Source organism: Bufo bufo, chromosome 6 (assembly GCF_905171765.1).
Source record: "Bufo bufo chromosome 6, aBufBuf1.1, whole genome shotgun sequence".
NCBI lineage: Eukaryota > Metazoa > Chordata > Amphibia > Anura > Bufonidae > Bufo > Bufo bufo.
The window spans coordinates 283,900,688-283,920,861 of NC_053394.1; the positions used below are offsets into that span (position 1 = coordinate 283,900,688).

General features: G+C 43.9%; 1 protein-coding gene across 1 annotated transcript; it reads left to right on the forward strand.

Annotated features, from left to right (window-relative positions):
- Positions 1 to 7,440: 7,440 nt before the first annotated feature.
- Positions 7,441 to 17,893, forward strand: CDK5R1 (cyclin dependent kinase 5 regulatory subunit 1). The gene is made up of 2 exons (XM_040437305.1): positions 7,441 to 7,914; positions 13,221 to 17,893. Exon 2 carries the CDS (start codon positions 13,325 to 13,327, stop codon positions 14,204 to 14,206), a length of 882 nt encoding a protein of 293 aa, XP_040293239.1. The 5' UTR covers positions 7,441 to 7,914; positions 13,221 to 13,324; the 3' UTR covers positions 14,207 to 17,893.
- The last annotated feature ends 2,281 nt before the right edge of the window (positions 17,894 to 20,174 follow it).

The following is a 20,174-nucleotide window of genomic DNA, read 5'->3' on the forward strand; positions in this document are numbered from 1 at the left end:
ATCAAAAACTTCAAGGAAAGAGGTTCAATTCTTGTTAAGAAGGCTTCAGGGCGTCCAAGAAAGTCCAGCAAGCGCCAGGATCGTCTCCTAAAGAGGATTCAGCTTCGGGATCGGAGTGCCACCAGTGCAGAGCTTGCTCAGGAATGGCAGCAGGCAGGTGTGAGCGCATCTGCACGCACAGTGAGGTGAAGACTTTTGGAAGATGGCCTGGTGTCAAGAAGGGCAGCAAAGAAGCCACTTCTCTCCAAAAAAAACACCAGGGACAGATTGATCTTCTGCAGAAAGTATGGTGAATGGACTGCTGAGGACTGGGGCAAAGTCATATTCTCAGCTGAAGCCTCTTTCCGATTGTTTGGGGCATCTGGAAAAAGGCTTGTCCGGAGAAAAAAAGGTGAGCGCTACCATCAGTCCTGTCTCATGCCAACAGTAAAGCATCCTGAGACCATTCATGTGTGGGGTTTCTTCTCATCCAAGGGAGTGGGCTCACTCACAATTTTGCCCAAAAACACAGCCATGAATAAAGAATGGTACCAAAACACCCTCCAACAGCAACCTCTTCCAACAACAGTTTGGTGAAGAACAATGCATTTTCCAGCAGGATGAAGCACCGTGTCATAAGGCAAAAGTGATAAGTGGCTCGGGGACCAAAACGTTGACATTTTGGGTCCATGGCCTGGAAACTCCCCAGATCTTAATCCCATTGAGAACTTGTGGTCAATCCTCAAGAGGCGGGTGGACAAACAAAAACCCACTAATTCTGACAAACTCCAAGAAGTGATTATGAAAGAATGGGTTGCTATCAGTCAGGAATTGGCCCAGAAGTTGATTGAGAGCATGCCCAGTCGAATTGCAGAGGTCCTGAAAAAGAAGGGCCAACACTGCAAATACTGACTCTTTGCATAAATGTCATGTAATTGTCGATAAAAGCCTTTGAAACGTATGAAGTGCGTGTAATTATATTTCTCTACATCACTGAAACAAAGATCTAAAAGCAGTTTAGCAGCAAACTTTGTGAAAACTAATATTTGTCATTCTCAAAACTTTTGGCCACGACTGTATCTGGTTGACAACACTCGAAGCCACCATCAATTTTTGTCGTTGATCTTCAAGGTTTCTGCCTTTAGTGATAGTAGTTCCTGCGGAATTCCCTATTTAGGAGGCCATATTGAGGATGCATGTAGCATACATATGGTGAACACAAGGACAAAGACCAACTGTAGTTCAAATAATCCAAACTTAGTTCATCAATATTAAGTTTGATTATCTTTAACGAGCAACTAAAATAGACAACTGCAATGCGAATCCATTACAAAGATGTGTAATATACAGAATAATAAAGGGGCCACCCGCAGTCCCTATGGTTTTGTATTACAGGGCTGTAGATAAGCCATTGTATGGTGCCTCCATATACCACTGTATTCTTCCCGAAAAGTAATGTTTGTAATAGATTATTTTTTTAATTTTATTTTTCCTGCTGCCCTCCAATACATTGTGAGGACTGCTGTGCATGCGCACAGGACTTCTCTCCATTGTGTTAGCACAGCAGTCCTAACAATGTATTTCAGTGCAGCTTTGAGTGCTGACAGTAGGTGAGCGGGGGGCAGTAGGAAAATAATGATCTGGACTCTGCAATACTACTCATTTATTACTGCAAATAATACTCCAAGATCATGGTGACAGACCCCTTTAAAGGGAATTTGTCACCAACAACCTCCCTATCTAACTGCACAGATGTGGTTCACAGTTTTTCTTTTGTTGATCTGAGGCTCCATTCCTGAGTTATACTTTTTCTTAATATGCTAATTAGGTCTTTGGTGCAATGAGAGCTTCAATATTGCTCTTGTTGCACCCAAGCTCCACTTATTTCTGTGGCCTGCCCCTCCCGCTGTGTTTTAAATGACAGGACCAGGCAGTGGCACGGCAGCCAGGGATAGGCTGGCCACAATGGTGACGCCTCCGCTGCACCAAAGGCTGAATTTGCACATAAAGAAAAAGTATGGTAACTCCGGAACAGAGCCTCAGATCAACAAAAGAAAGTATTTTAATCGGGTGAACTGCAGCTATGTGTCTATTCAAACAGATTGAGAGGGAGGTCGCTGGTAACAGATTCGCTTTAAGCCTCATGCAGAGGTCCGTGGAACACGGTCCGTGAGATACCGGACTGGCATTGCGGGAGCGCACGGTGTCCTTGGTTGCTATGATGATGTGCGCACCTGCAATGCCAGTCCGGTATCTCATGGACTGTGTTCCACGGACGTCTGCATGAGGCTTTAAGGGCTCCATGCCTGCATTGCAGACCTCAATATATGTGCAGTGGCTGTGCGTACTCCGTGCTGCGGATGCTGACCCGTTGAATGGGTCCGTGATCCACAAGATGCAGCCAAAGATAGGGCATGTCTTATTTTTTTGTGGCGCGGAGGCACGGATCGGAAGCTGACTTAAACTGCAAAGGGCTTCTGGGTCCGTGCCTCCACACTGAAAGTCAGGTATAGAGCCCTAATAGTGGGGCATAACGACATCACTGTATCTCCATATATCTCTAATTTGACTTCAATGTAAAATATGCATGGCATACTCATGTACACAACACAATACGGCATGCAATGGAACATATTTTGTTCTGTATGGATTTGTAATAAAATCTAGAAGTATGCTGCTGGACATAGTTGTCATTAGGTACTGTATTGTGGCACTGTACAGCCATGATCATTGACCCTAAGTAATGGCCCTTTTACCCAGGCTGATGATCAAGAACGAACATTCATACACACCATCATTGCGCCATGTAAGCATGTTACCTGTCACCCAACAAATGAGCAATGCTAAGTTGTCGGCAGCACGTTCACCTGTGAAAACCATAGAGATCGTATTACCGATATTAACTATAGGTGCAAGTAACGACAATGATGGACATGCTGTTGTCCTATATCTGCCAGGGTAAAAGGACCCTGAAGGTGGGATTTTAATGGCATTTTAGTTTTGGAGTTTTTAGTGCAGTTTTTTATTTTTATTATTTTTTTTGCTGTAAAAACACCGGTTCCAGATCTTAGGTGAAAGTCTGGGAAATATGAAACGTGGGACACATTTTTTTGTTTTCTTCTGCTATTGGTGTTTTTACTAATTAGGTGGCCTTTTTTGGTTCTCCAGCATTTAAAATAAAAAGCAGCATGCTGAGGCTTTTGGTGTTTTTTTGGAGAATTTTTACATTTCTATAAAGAGGGAAAAAACGCAGATAAAAAACATGGCTCTTACAGTTTAGAAATGCTACTGAAAAAAAACGTATGTGGTATGGAAAAAAGAAGCTCTAAGGCTTCATGCACACGACCATTGTTTTATTCCGTGTCCGTTTTTCGTGTCGGCTAAAGCACTATTTGTCACCCGTGTCCGTGGTTCCAGTTTGTCCAAAAAATATAACCTGTCCTATTTTTTTTTTCACGGAAAACGGTTCGCAGACCCATTCAAGTCAATGAGACCGTGAAAAAACGCGGAGGCACACAAGATTGTCGTCCGTTTTTTTCCTATCATTTGCATGGCAAACTTGACTTTTTTTTTAATACTTTCCTTCATGTCTGGTGATCCTCCAAAAATAAAGGAAGCCACACGGAAACAGATCGCGGAACAACGGAACCCCATTTTGCGGAACAGAACACAACAACGGTCGTGTGCATGAGGTCTAAGGCTGGTGTCGCACCTAGGTTTTTCTACTGTTTCTTAGGGGATTTGCAACATGTTTTTGCCAATAAACTCTCGCTCCATATGTTGCAGGGATATCCATGGAAAATGTTAAACGCATGACAAACAGGCTCCAGTATTTGGGTCAAGTTTTTTTACAATTGCAGCATGCTTTGGGTGTGGCCTTTTTTTGCAGATGCTTTCCCATAGAATTTTGTATAGAGGAAAAAGCAAGAATTTCTTTGTAAGAAGAAGAAAAAAAAAAAAAGCCTGTAGTATCACACGAGCGGATCCTGTGCGTGGAATCCACTGCGTGAAAGAGAGCCAAGCCCCGTTCTGGACAGCCGAGACACAGAGCATTAACATGATTACTAATGCTCCATGCCTCTTTGTGACCTTTTTACTACAAAATCACGTGATAACTTTATCTCGCTGTGATTTTGTAGTAAAAAGGTAAGGGGCGTGGAGCATTATCAATCATGTTAATGTTCCGTGTCTCTGCTGTCCGGAACGGGGCTTGGCTCTCATTCACGCACCAGATTACCCGCACGGCATCCGCTCGTGTGAAAGAGCCCTAACACACTGCTACAGAAAACAGTCTTTTTTTTGGATGTTTTATAATTTCCCTTTGGCCAACACCTAACATTGGGCTGTGGCTATTTTTGCTTAAAAAATGCTGGCAACAAAGTCGCATTTTGATTAAAAAAAAAAAAAGTTCATCCCTGACCAATGGGTTACACCCACCCTGTGCGGTCATGGGATTTATATATTGATGACCTTTCCTCGGGAAAGGTCATCAATGTGAGATCAGTGGGGTCGACTTCTGGCATCCCCGCCACTCAACTATTTTTCAAGAAAGCCGCAGCGCTCACTGTAGCTCCGGTGAGTGCTGCAGCCTTCACTTGAATTGGGCAGAGCTGTGCCGAGACCATGTAAATGATGAATGTGATGTCACATGGCCCCGGAAGTGGCCGAAGCGCTCGTGGAGCACTGCGGACTCTTACTACAACTGTTCGTTGGGGTGCACAACCCCTACAAGATTACCAACCCTGAAGATTGGACTTCATTATGAAAATCTCTAAAAAAAAAAAACCCTTTAAGAATACAGACCTACTAAACAGTGGGGTCCTAATTAGTTTAACTAGAGCCTGCTGTGACTTTATGGCCGTATGGTTATACCCATAATCAGGCTAATTATCGGGGATGAGCATTTGTAGAATAATACAATTACGTAAAAGTGGAGTAAAAACTACTGCAAGTGTATGGACTGCTGTTGGTGCATCCAATATATGACAAGGACCATGCTTTGTTATAAATTAGGCAAATCCTCTGGCAGAGCAGGGGGGGAATCCATGGCTTATTGTGAACCAAACCCAGTAGTGAAGCCTACTCAGAGATAAGGTATAATGGAAAGATCTGCTCCTGTTCTGTATTTTTGACCTGCACCTGGTTTTGGCTCTCAATAACTGACCAAATAACTAAAGTGTGCACTCTGCCAAAGACGGTGTAAATGCCCCCGAATGGCCTGACGGACAAGCAAATGATCACCAACACCTTTTACACACCAATTATTGGGAACGAGTGTATCATAATCTCAGTAAGTTTGCCAGGGACTCTCGCCACTCTCAAGTAAAACTGCCAGTGTGCCAAAATAGTGATCACTTGTCCCCCTACTTCGGAGCTGATTGCTTCATGAAAATGCAGCCCTCCTCTCGGCTGACGATTAGGCAATTATTAGGTAAGCTTGGTTCATTCCTGATTAATTGCATGAAACATCAGTCTGAGTAAAAGGACCTTAGTTTAGTGGTTCCCATTAGGCCTCTTTCACACGAGCGGGACGGATTAGGCCCGGGTGAGTTCAGGAAAACTCGCACCATTTCGCAAGCAAGTTCAGTCAGTTTTGTTTGCGATTGCGTTCAGTTTTTATTGCGCGGGTCAAATGCGCATTGATGCGTTTTTCGCGCGCGAGATAGAAAACTGAATGTTTACTAACAACATCTCTTAGCAACCATCAGTGAAAAAGACATTACACCCGCACTTGCTTGCGGATGCGATGCGTTTTTCCCCCAGCCCCATTCACTTCTATGGGGCCTGCGTTGCGTGAAAAATGCAGAATATAGAACATGCTGCGATTTTCACGCAATGCACAAGTGATGCGTGAAAAACAACGCTCATGTACACAGACCCATTGAAATGAATAGGTCCGGATTCAGTGCGGGCGCAATGCGACCGCATCAAGCCTTGCACCCGCGCAGAAAACTCGCTCGTCTGAAAGGGGCCTAAGGGTCCTTTTACGCAAATATTCTGCCCAGCAGTAGTGAGTGTCGATCAATGATAACAGCAAGTCGCTTGCCAGTCCTTACCTACATTTATACCCAGCAGGTATCGATAGTCTTAGATTGTGAGCTCCATCGGGGGACAGCTTGATGCTAAAGTCTGTAAAGCGCTGCGGAATATGTCAGCGCTATATAAAGGAGTATAATAATCATTTTTCATCCTCATACTGGTTTCAGGGCAATGTGCAGCCAAAAAAACATCATTTGTAATGCCACAATCAATGGTGGCATGTTTACAAGGGGGGAATGATTAGGCAGGAGAAGAAATCTTTGTCCCTGATTGTTGCCCCATGGGAAAGGGCCCTCATTTTTTAATGCATCTGCTAGCAATACATTATATGTGGGTGCCGCCAAACCCCACTGGATGGAATGATTTTGGCTGACCCTGAAATGCTAATGTTAATGGAAAAAGGAAAATCAATGGAATGTGTCCCTTAGGCTCCATTCACACGTCCGTAACGTGTTTTGCGGATCTGCAAAACACGGACAGCGGCAATGTGCATGCCGCATTTTGCGGACCGCACATTGCTGGCACTAATAGAATGTGCCTATTCTTGTCCGCAATTATATTTTTTTTCGGGAACGGAAATGCGGACCTGAAAGTGCGGGTCTGCATTTCCGGAGCCAGGCCGCACAATGTGCAGCCCCATAGAAATGGATTGGTCCGCAATTCCGTTCCGCAAAATGCGGAACGAAATTGCGGGTGTGTGAATGGACCCTTAGGACTCGTTCACACGGCCGTATGTCTTTTTCAGTGTTTTGCGGGCCATTTTTCCCGGATCCGTTTATTTTTTCAGTAGTGTTTCTGGTTCCGTTCTGTTTTTCCGTATGGCATATACAATAATGACATAGAAAAAATTGGGGTGGGCATAACATTTTCAATAGATGGTTCCGCAAAAACGGAACGGATATGGAAGACATACGGAGTACATTCCGCATGTGTTCCGTTTTATTTTGGCGGACCCATTGACTTGAATGGAGCCATGGAACGTGATCTGCGGGCAATAATAGGACATGTTCTATCCTTCAATGGAACGGAAATATGGAAACGCAATGCATACGGAGTACATTCAGTTTTTTTTGCGGAACCATTGAAATGAATGGTTCCATATACGGAATGCAAAAAACGTTCGTGTGAACGAGCCCTTAAACCGATTTTGCTAACGGCGTTGGCCACCTTATTTGCCATAGATGGATCTTTAGCAGTGTAATATTCTATTAAAGTGGTGATTTGCTAACTATTCTTCTTCTTCTTTGTGCTGCTGACATGGTCCTTGTAGCTTAGGCCTAAACACTAGATTCCTCTAATTCCCTTCTAACCCTGTGTGCATGGTCACGAGAGGAATGAATGAGAGCCTGGAGCGTGCAATGGGCTGTGCTGGGAAGTGCAGCTGTTTCCTGGGAGGAGCAGAAGCCTGGGCTGAATCTGTCAGTCCCTCAGATGCTGGCTGCATACAGTCCTGCAGAAGGAAGCTCAGCCTCTATGTATTATTCCCATACACCATGCTATAATATGGGCACTGGGCCGCTGCGGCACTGTGGAAATATACAAGGAATCGTTCACACGTGTAATCAAGGCGGAACAGGCTGCTCACAACTGCTGAGGTCAGGAGATCTGCCACTCGGTGTCATCTGGGGCACATCACAAGCAGCAGGAGCCACCAAACTGCAGATTTAGGTTTTAAAGGGTGAAGAAAAGGCAGAACATTTCCTGGATGAAAGCCTGCTGCACGTCTCATCAACCTGCCCAGCAAAACCCATCTCCAGTCCCAGATCAGAACCTGCATGGATGAAAGCCTGGAGAAGAACCGGCTATCCTCCAAGATCCCATCCAGAGAGAAGAAGGTCTGAATACCCTGCACACCTGGTACCTGCAGCACCTTGGATAGACCCAGGGGCGTTAGAGGTAGGTGTTTAGGGGGCTAAGAGAAGGGGTGCTGGTAATTCATTGACGTTGTGTCTGTCAGTAATGCTCTTGTTATTCCCTGAGGGCTTTTACAGAAGACCCCATCCCCCTCCCCTCATATAATTAACTGTAACAAGCCATAGAACCGCTGCAAATGGGAGGGAGGAACAATGGAGATCACATAATAATGAGGTTACGGTGTTATTGCTGAAGCTTACCTAGTGGCTATACGTCTGCTGAACAATGGCCGACAGGAAGGTAGGTGCTCCATGTATAGTCTACGGAGGGATAAATCCTTGTCCTGTGTATGGCATCCCATCAATATATGTAGCCTCTACAGCAGGGTGTACCACCTCTGGCCCTCGATACCATTATGTGTGGCCCCCAACCACCCGGTGTGCTATTGAAGTGAAGGCGGATCGGATGCGGACTAAAACCATGGTTGTGTGCATGAGCCCTGACAGAAGGCTGTGCACCCCTGCGGTATAGAAAATTGTATTGAGGGACTGGCTTCCATATGTTCACATACATGACTGTCAATGTATGCATCATTTGGGAAGCAGAAGGCACAATATCGGAATAGTCTGTAAACCGCACGCTTGCATAGAGTCTTTTCTCAGGTTTATCATCCCCATTGCCACCAGTCGATAATTCCTAAGTGACTATTGCTTGGAACCAATTGCTCTTCCTGTCAGAAGCTCGGATTATCTTCTCGTGCTATGTATGGCTCCTTTATTACTAACCTCTCTGTGTATGGTGACATGTGATTGCATGAACATCGGTTAGGCACAGCTGTCTGTGGGTTATACAGCCAGGCATCGACCTCGTCTCCCCACTAGCATCACCTTCTACATAACCCCCGTTCCGTTACATATCCTGCCCCCCCTCCCCTCATCAATATGTTTCCTCTTAGTCCTTCTCATCAATTCTCCTTTTCACTGAGATCTGCCACTATCCATCACCCCCCAGCCCCCACCGTAATAGCCTGCATTCACTGATGTGCTCCCACCCAGCACTGTCATGGCAGCTGGTGCCCCTGGCTGTACGCTTGCTGTGCATGAAGTCTGCACGTACCGTCCATTCCACAGCATCACGCTGGCATTGTCTGCGTCTCTTAGCCGTGTTTTTTAAATTCTCCTTGGTGGCCATTGTTTTTGTTAAAGCAATAATGAACAGCGTAATGCTGCCCTTTGTCTGCATTTTCTCCTGTAGATATACAACCACATAGGCCGCATTCACTCCAATAAATTAAGAAATGTCAGGTCTTAAGCACACGACTGTATCCGCTTTGTGATCCACAAAATACAGATGTGGTGTGCCATCCACGTTTTTTTTTGTTGCAGACCCATTGACTTTAATGGGTCCATGATCCGCATCATGCAGACATGTTCTACTCAGTTGCAAAATGAGGACCACAGACCCATAGAAGTCAATGGGTCCGCAAACAGGCAGATGCAACTCAAACAGTACCCGTTTTGTGGTTCTGCAATTTGCGGACTGCAAAATACATACAGCCATGTGCATGAGGCCTTAGGGCTTGTTCACACGAATGTCACCCCGCAATTGCGGAACGGACGGCCCTTTATACAAATGCCTAGTCTTGTCCGCAAAACGGACAAGAATAGGACATGATCTATAATATTTGCGGGGCCACGGAACGGAGCAACGGATGCGGACAGCACATGGAGTGCTGTCCGCATCTTTTGCGGCCCCATTGAAGTGAATGGGTCCGCAACCGAGCCGCATTGCGGATCCAAACCACGGTCGTGTGAATGAGCCCTTACTCAGTGGACTAACGCCCCTCCCATCTCCCTCCTCATAAAAGTGTAATATGGTAGACAGTATACACAAGCTTATGAAAAACACATATACAGACCTATAGATCCATATTTAGTGTCTGTTTTAAAGGGGTTGTACATGATTAGGAAAATGACTGCTTTCTTCCTCAAACACTGCCACATCTGTCCATGGGCTGTGTCTGGTATTGCTGTTTAGCTCCTTTGAAGAAAATACAGTTCTAACTACAATTCCACAGACAACCTGTGGACAGATGTGGTGCTGTTTGTGGGGAAACACATTCATGTTTTTGTAATCCTGGAAGATCCCTTTTTAAAATCTCTAATTTCAGGATATTTCCATACTCTAATTATTCTTTATGAAGCTAGGCCATATTCAGGAAGCACTGTCCTCATTCACATCAGTCCAAATAAACCTATCTGTATGTTTTCAGAGTGGGAGGAAACCAGGGTACTTGGAGGAAACCCATGCAATCATACAAGCTCCATGCAGATGTTGTCCTTGGTTGGATTTAAATCCAAGACCCCACTCTGCAAGGCAACGGTGCTGCCCACTATATGTTTCTATATATGTGCCACATAATGGGCCGACCAAGGCCCAGTACTAAGACTGCACAATTCCTGGAACTACTAGACGAACTGGTGTGTCCAGAATGTGCGTATCATATTAACCTAGTTAGCATTGTTCCCTTGGATCCATGGGTTTGACCCTAACCAGGACATATCTCTATGGGATTGATTTTCCTTACACAATCCACTTAGCTTCTTATAAAATTGTCCCGTATGTGGGATTGTAAACTCAAATTATGACAGCAGAAATTGTGCACTTGATTCAGACAGGCCCACCAAAGGATCCTCCAGTAGGCTTAGGCTCTGAAATGACAATGGCCCCCTATTTGGAGCGGACTTTGGAACTAAGGAATTCATTTAGTAACAGAAATTCACCAATTTTTGGCGTATTTCTGGTGCAGATTGGGGCGCGAAGGTCTAAAAAAAAAAAAGGGGTGGGGAAGGGGACGAGCTGGCAGGCCCGTCTCATTTATCATTTTTCTTGCCTTTTTTAGGGGTAGAAAATGGTCTAAATGTAAGCCAGCAAGGACGCTGGTATAGATTTAGACCAGCGGTGTATGTGCCAAAGTTAGGTAAAAGCCGGTGCCTCTTCATAACTTCGGCGGATCCACCGCCAGCGCACAGGGTTATTAAATATCTGTAAAGAATAAATCAAGGCAACTGGACTTACTGTAGATTTCTTGAAAACGTTTCACACGTTCAAGAAATCCACAGTTAGTCCAGTTGCCTTGATTTATTCTTTACAGATATACCATGACCTGGATAAATGAGAACCTTCACAGACACAGGGTTATTAAGACCAATCTTAATAAATGACCCCCTAAATACTTGCCAATAGATGAAGTATCCTGTGACTGTGCATGTGCTCTACAGATGAAAGGTGGGTCCTCAGAATCATCTCCCCTGATGTGCCCAAGGATCACCAGCCAAACTATAGTTGACTGTAATATGTTGATTTAAAACACAAAAATGAGCATTTTTAGTCCATATTATTGGAGAATATGGTCACTTGGTTTAAATACGATTGCTGGATTTCAGGTTGGGGGGAAGGGAAGGCAGTTTACTTCCTGTATACTCTATTGTCCTTCACATGATGGCTAAAACCAAGAAGTTAAACTGGTTTTAAAAATTACAGGAAAGTGAAGGAAAACATGTGACTCCTTTGTTATATCTAAGATACCTAGTCGTCAGCACTTGGGCTTCGTGATAAAGTCCAGGTGGTAGTTCAGTGTAAAAAAAATAAATAGACCACACCTGCCCACAGGTTGGGGGTGGTATTGCAAGTCCGCCCCATTTATGTCATTTAGGCCTCTTGCACACGAATGTTGTGTACCCGTGGCCGTATTGCGGCTCGCATAAGGCGGGTCCGCGATACACGGGCACCGGCCCATGTGCACTCCGCATCACAGATGCGGACCCATTCACTTAAATAGGTCCGCCATCACGGAGATGCGGAACGGAAGCATGGATCGGAAGCACTCAGTAGTGTTTGTTTCTGTCCGTGCCTCCGCACCGCCAAAAAATAAAACTTGTTAAATTTTTTTTTGCGGTGCAGACGGATCACGGACCCATTCAAGTTAAATGGGTCTGGATTCATCCCGGCCGCCGGATGCACAACGTTTGTGTGCAAGAGGCCTTAACTTGAGCTGCAATACCACACACAGCCTGTAGACTGGCGCAGTGTTTTTGGAAGAAAGCAGCCATGTTTTTCCAGTCCTGCAAAATCTCGAATTTCACATTCCCTTTTTTTCTGAAATTTGTAACAGAAATTAAAGGTGTTTCATCTGTCCATAGAGTCCCATTCTGGAAATCAGTGGTGGTCCAAGATCAGACTTCATCAATGTGATGTTCAATGTATCTATGGCCTCTGGAGATAATTTTGATGGTCACACAATTAATATTAGGGAGGATACATCAATCTGTTGAGGTGCTACTTATGTAACCTGATATGGGTAGTCAAACCTATGATGCCCGGGCGATTAGATCCACCATTCTTTTGGGTTGTTTCTCACTTGGACACCGTTTGATGTTACATCCAAGTATGAGAAACTTTATGTAAATGATAATCCTAATAATTCGCTACCTTTAATTTAATGTTTAATAAGTGGAGTGATCTCCCTGTCTATATTGAGAGCTGCATGGTGACATATTTCTGTATTGTTAGGAGCAGGGTTTTCCATGCTGGTGAGAGGTGATTATTATTTATGCAGCAGTAAATATGGAGCTGTCAGCTGCGCCCAGATCAGATGCAGTTGGGTTACAAACCTGTAGATGGGACAATGCAGACAACAGCAATTTGCATCTGACTCATTGCTGTTTTCACTTCTAGGACAGGAGCTATTAATTTAGGAGTCATTGATGCACACACACATAGGAATGCAGACAACTATTAACACAGGCACTAATGCACAGAGTTTACATACAGATAAAGGGTATCGCCCAACAGGACAGGAGTGATGCAACTGAGACACAGATGGTGGTTAGCCGAGATCAGCACGGCCATGTAAGATGTGGCGGTATTTCCATTAGCTCATTAAAAATGGGTTAGTTATTCGCTGTTCATTATTAATGGGTGTGCAGTTTTGCGAGTTTATCATGGATGGACCCATTAACAATGAACTAATAGAATACTGCCATGGATTGCATGGCCACGCCGTTCTCTGCCACACCACAGCCACCCCCTATCTGCTGTATAAGCAACAAGAAATACATCTAAATATGATTATCCTGTCACACAAAAATTTTACTAAATTGAGCTGTCATAGACCCTAAGACAAGTCTTAACAGGAAGGGATTCATAACCGTCACCGTTCTATATGTAGTTGTGATTTCTCATCTAGGCTTACATGTAGCTATTCCACTGCAAGGATCTTCCTATATATTGTTTTCCTGTATGTTCAGTTCCTCAGAAATAAACATTTATTTCATCTTCTTTTCCAGGCGTCTTAATTTCAGGAGAACAGAGATGAATTGATATCTGAAATGTTCTAAATATCAAGTAGTATCCTCTTTCACAAGGGCGGCACACCGAACAGTGATAAATCATGGGGACTGTCCTCTCAGTGTCCCCAAGCTACCGCAAGGCAGGACTCTTTGAAGGGAGCTCCTCAAGTGTAGCCCATTATACTGCCGTCCAGAACAGCAAGAATGGAAAATCTCTGAAGAGACATTCCTTTATCTCCGTCTTGCCCTGGAAGAGGCTTGTGGCTGTCTCATCCAAGAAGAGACAGCCGAAGAAGGGTCAAACCAATGGTAGTTACCAGAATAATGTTACTCATCTTAACAGTGAGAATCTGAAAAAGTCTTTGTCTCCTTCAAATCTATCAAGCTTCACACATGATTCTAGAGATTCCATTACTAAAGACTCTGTTTCCTCTGGTTGCAAATCCGTCCAACAGCAGCAAGTGCACTCGTCTCCGAAACGAGTGGTGGTGCAGGCATCCACGAGCGAGCTGCTAAGATGTTTAGGGGAGTTTCTTTGTCGAAGGTGTTACAAACTCAAGCATCTTTCCCCTACAGAGCCCATACTGTGGCTAAGAAGTGTTGACAGATCTCTTCTGCTCCAAGGGTGGCAAGATCAGGGTTTTATCACCCCAGCCAATATAGTCTTTCTTTACATGCTGTGTCGAGATGTCATATCTTCTGAGTTGAACAGTGAACAAGAACTTCAGGCATCTTTGTTAACTTGCGTCTATCTCTCATATTCCTACATGGGCAATGAGATCTCCTACCCACTCAAGCCCTTCCTTGTAGAGAGCTCAAAGGAGGCCTTTTGGGACCGTTGCCTTTCTGTCATTGGACTGATGAGCCCAAAGATGCTGCGCATCAATGCTGACCCCCAGTATTTCACTCAAATCTTTGCTGACCTAAAAGCTGAAGGTGTACAAGAAGAGAAGAACCGACTGTTGATTGGGTTGGACCGGTGAACTACAAGGACTGGCAGAGATGGAGAAGGGACTGTGTTGGGGTCATATTGAGAAGGCTATTTAGCTTAGTTTTGTGTTTCGAATGAAAGACAGAAAAAGACAGTCTGTTATATTGTGTTACTGCTTGACTGGTCTCAAGCAGGAATAGGTCTACACATTGCAATGCTCTGCAGGATGAGTAAAAATGGATAAGCATTGCTGGCATATTAGAGGTACAGCAAGTCTCGTCATCAGTGTTCCTGCCTTTGTAATCCACTAGGTTTGCTTCAGGTTACTTTACATCTTGCTAAGTCTCTAGCTATCACCTTAATGAACCTGATAGTGAAATTTTAGTCACCAACTGCTGGCATAAAAGCTCCAGACCAGTTGTTTTGTGCCTATAATGCCAGGCAGGGCAGGATTAGCATGAACTCTAGAACTATTTAGGTCACAGTAGGAACTGTAAATGGTTGCACTCACAAGAGTAAGGCAGCTTAACACTGCTTCCTAAAGCTTGTAGACAGAAAGATACCTAGAAACCCTACACCAAGTCCTGTAGATGTATCCATATGCTGTGCTAAACCAGTCAAGAGTCTATGAAATTGGGATACCCAGTTGACCCGACGGTCTGAGGAACAGGGTTGACACTGCTCTGGATAGATACTTGGCTTGGCTATTTTCCCTTGTCATATTCCAAGCCCTGTTAAATAGTTAGACTTATGGGGAGCCAGAAAATGGTTATCTTTCCCTGGGAGATACCTCTTTGCATATATTTTCCCATGGAGCATTGCCAATAAGTCTCCATACACAGCTGCTCTCTTTATGGAGACTTGAAAGAGTAAGTAACCGGTCATCGTGCCAAGACCATTTATGAACAAGGCAAGTAATTTTTTGTAGATAAAAGTGAGAACAGGTGTAAGGACAGGGTTGGACTAGTTCATTGTTTATATTAGGTTATCTTGGCTTGAATATATCCCTCCTGCAACTACAGTGGTCTCTAACCTGTGGTTCAAAAGTGGTTGCAAGATGACACCCCCCATTATGCATTGACATTTACATGCTATCAGAGCATGTTGGGAATTGTCATTTTGCAACTGCTGGGAAGCTATAGGATGGAGATCGCTGGACCATACTAAGTAGACCTGGTAATATAACTCATTCCTGTAAGCAAGTATGTTCAGCCTTTGACAATAATGTTTTTCGTTGAACTACAATGCACTTTGGAAACACGGACATTGGTGCTGCAATAGGCACCATATGATGTCTCTAATTGGTTGTCGACATAAAATGGCTGCCTCTGCTATGGGTATGCATGAGATGGATAGTAGCCCGTTGTAGGATCCAGACATTTTAGAAAGTGTCTAGAAGAGTTAATATGATGTCACTAGCTTTAGGTGATATGTTACGAACCTAATGGATGTGCTAAAACTCTCTATATCCCTGGAATGTGAACTGAACTAACATTAAGATGCTGAAATAGAATTTTATCACTGTGAAATGGCTCAGGTTGTGTGGCAGAGAGACCTTCCTGGCCATGTCTTCAAATATATTTGTCCCATACTTATAAAAGGTAGCCTTTTATTTAGGTACTCCATAATTCCTGCTGTTATGTGGATACATGCCTCTTCTAGTTGCAGGTAGGACCCTGCCTATCTTGACTTATGTAGCTACTTGAGTGAAGCCTAAAAGATATATGTAACTCACTACTAGTAACCAGAGCCCAGGACCAAACTAATACCAGATTGGTGGGAAATGGACTAGACCCCTATGGCTCTGTTAAACTTCTCAAATGTCTTGATCAGTAGTTTGTTGAGGGTTTAATTAACTTTAGCGGTTACTGGGAAATCCAAAAGATGGACCCTCCTGTAATAAATGAAGGGTAAACCTAGCACCGTGCAGAAGACCAATCCACCACATAAGCATGTGCTCTGAAGGATGTGTGTGCATCACTAAAGGGGTTGAGGGAAATTATTTCCAGAAACAGCACCACTTCAGGCACAATCTTGTCTGGTATTGCAGTTGACTACCAGACACATGGAGAAGAGTGGAGCGAATCGTCTTGTGCAACCATTTATTGGAGGTCATTTTCTGAATTGTTTCATAAACTTGCCTAGATCCTGCATGAAATGGAAAATGATGCACTTTTGCAATGTAATGGGTCTCACGTCTAGATGAGCTATACTTCAGATATGTGCCAATAATGTCTTGTTTCCATACTTCTGCAGATGAGGAAACTGCTAAGATTCCCGGTTTGTTACTCGTTCAGTGTTAGAGAAAAGTTGTGCTCATGTGTATGGTGATGTTTTTATCGTTGCTGTTAGGATACAGGTTTCTGATCCAGGTATATGTGCACTTGGGCTGTACAGTTAGGGGATGTTCACACGATTAAATCTATTGTAGATTCCATAGTGGAAAAGGCCATGGTTTTCTGCCATGGATTCTGCTATCAAAACGCCACCAACAGCCTCCCATTGACTTCAGTTGGGGAAAAAAACACCATGTGCAGATGGCACATATTTTTTGCCACTAATTTCAAATCCACTTCAGAAGTGGCATGTTTCTTGTTAGACGTGGATTGATAGTGGTTTTTGCACTGAAGCCAATGGGGAAGCAGAAAAAACGCTAGCGGTTTTATCAGCGTTTGTGCCACCAAAAATGCTTCTGAATTACCCCAGCCAAACTGGATTAAAAAAAACTGTGGCAAAAACGCTTCTAAAACTTCTAAAAATCCATCCAAATCCTCAAAAAAAAACTCTTCTAAAACGCATGTAAAAACTCCTCTAAAACTGCCGTCAAATTAGAAATCGGCCACCAAGAATGACCTGTTTTCAGCTACATCGGCTGCTGATCTGCTATTGATTTTATTTTGTTGTGTGAACATAGCCTTACACTAGTTTCATATAGGACACATGAAAACTGGATCTGCCTTAATAATGCAATAAGGGTCAATGGTTGCCAGCTCACATTGACACTTCTGAATAAGAGTATGTTATGTAGAGGTTTGGGATCTATGTATACAGCCCTTATTGGAAGTAATGCAAGGTTTGTGGTCAGTCATTGCTGGGTCATATGTGTGGCTTGGTATTTGCTGTTACTAAATGTGCCTGCATCATGCCATCTCCAGCCCAGGGCTGGACTTTCCTTCCAGCTTGGAACTTAAAAGTCCAAAAACGACGGGACTTATTAGGTCCAGCAGAGGACAATACCTTATAAGAGGGTGACTGTCACTTTCTGCTCAGATTTATCACTTTCTTGCAAGGCTAGAGGATGGTACATCATGTACGTGGGCCCATGACAACCAAGTTATAGTTGGCCTCCTGTCAACCGCAGTTAAACATGTTGACAGAGTAACATGGGCCAACCCAAATGCCATGAGCCCTTGCATCTACCTGGAGTGACATGGCCAAAACCAAATGATATGAGCCCTGACATCTAGCAGGAGTGACATGGGCCAACCTAAAGACTGTGAACCCTGACATCTACCCTAGCCTTGAGAATAATTTCCTCTGCTGTTACCCTAAATCAACATTGTTTCATCCCTATAATTGCACTATTTTAATCTGAAGCCAAATCCAAGAAATGTTGACCTATTCTAGAACTTCTTAGGCCTCTTTCACACGGGCGAGATTTCCACGCGGGTGCAATACGTGAGGTGAACGCATTGCACCCGCACTGAATCCGGACCCATTTATTTCTATGGGGCTGTGCACATGAGCGGTGATTTCCACGCATCACTTGTGCGTTGCGTGAAAATCGCAGCATGCGCTATATTGTGTGTTTTTTCACGCAACGCAGGCCCCATAGAAGTGAATGGGGCTGCGTGAAAATCGCAAGCAAGTGCGGATGCGGTGCGATTTTCACGCATGGTTGCTAGGAGACTATCGGGCTGGGGACCCAATCATTATTATTTTCCATTATAACATGTTTATAATGGAAAATAATAGCATTCTTAATACAGAATGCTTAGTAAAATAGGGATGGAGGGGTTAAAAAAAATAATAAAAAATAATTTAACTCGCCTCATCCACTTGTTCACGCAGCCCGGCTTCTCTTCTGTCTTCTTTGATGCCTAGGAGGAAAAGGGCCTGTGGTGACGTCACTGCGCTCATCACATGGTCCGTCACATGATCCATCACCATGGTGATGGATCATGTGATGAGCGCAGTGATGTCATCAAAGGTACTTTACCCAGGTCCTGAAGAAAGAAGAGAAGTCGGGCTGACCGAACAAGTGGATGAGGGGAGTTAAATAATTTTTTATTTTTATTTTTAACCCCTCCAGCACTATTTTACTAAGCATTCTGTATTAAGAATGCTATTATTTTCCCTTATAACCATGTTATAAGGGAAAATAATAAAATCTACACAACAGCTAACCCAAACCCGACACACCTGCTTCCTATCCGGCCCTCACACGCGACACCCGTGTGAAAGAGGCCTAAGTCTGAGAACGTTGCTTGGTTCCCCTGGCTTCTAGATTCGGCACAGATCTCAATTACCTTTATAGTATGGAGTACTTGAATACTGGGGCACCCTAAGGCCCATCTTGTGTACAGTGAATGATGGCACTTTCTGGATGCAATTTCTGACCATGTATAATATCACTGGCCTGGGCCTCAAGGCATCCCCACTGCTTGAACGCTGTACCTCGTGCACGCTGTCGTGATGTGCACAAAATCTCTAAGTGGCTGTAACATAGCATCCTCTGTTGGGTATTGTGGGCAGACTGTAAACTGGCATGTTACCTGGCATCTGCCTGTGTGATATAAGTATAGATCTATAAATATGTATTTGCGTGACTGAGTGCATGACAGCCAATCCCAGCCCACACATGTACGCAGGGTATGCATGTTTCTTGTACCAATGTTTTGGCATGAACATGGCAGAGTACTTGTCTGACGTTATCTCACCTGTAGCATCTCCTGGTTTACATGAAGTAGTCATGTAGTTTGTGTATGAATGACGCTAATGCAGGGTATGGAGGCGACCACTTCCGGCCCTTGTCTAACTTTGTGTTTTTATTTATTTTTGTACAGTGAGGATGAAATAAAGACTCACAAACCGTGTCCTGTATGTGTTTTTTCATGGGACGACGCCATCATTTCCAGGGCATCCAGAATATAAGCACGATGTATAAAGTAAATGTGGGCTACTGGGACCCCCAATTATCCAGCTATTTAGAGATCTAAAAGGAAGGCTTTCCCCATACAGGTCCTTGGGATTTATTGAACCAAGCAAGCAAAGGGGAAATTGTTTGGTAATGTCAACACCAGGGTTTCTGAGGTCCCATTAATCAACCCCCATCAGGGATATGTTGTCACACAGCACTAGAGATGATGGCTGGAATTTACTTTGTGACTACGCGTGTATTTTACAGTGAACATAGTTAAGTGGTAAAACTCTGGCTTCCTGCATCCACCACTAGAGGGAGACTAAGAGTTTACTGTGTACTATTACATTCAACATTACATACAGTAATATAATAATAGAGTATGTATTTTTTCTCTCCCTCCTAGTGGCTGCAGGCAGTCAACATTGTATCAAAGGGGTTTAGGAAACTTAATATGAATACGTATCATGTCACTTTTGAGTATTGCAGTTGTACCCCAAATACTTTTTCTGCGTGTTTACACATTGGGTCGCTGACTGCCATGCCATCTTACCAAAACTATTATTCCTAGTGCTGGTAACTTAGCCATCACCAGCAACATCCTGCTCATTCTCTTGTCCTACCCACTCAACCTCAAATGGGTATAGAGCATGAACAATTGACAAGAGCCTCAGTGAAGGAGCAGGGGTGCAGAGGCAGAGGACAGTGCTTGTGAAAAGAATTTGAACCCTTGCCTGTGTATATGACTAGATGGATCGGAAGAGTCCACTGTGACCAGATGGACGTGACGTCAGTGGAATTAGGGAAATTTGCTGTAGCCAAATTCAGAATATATTACAAAGGGACTTGAATTGACATTTTAGGATATAGGAGATAGAGT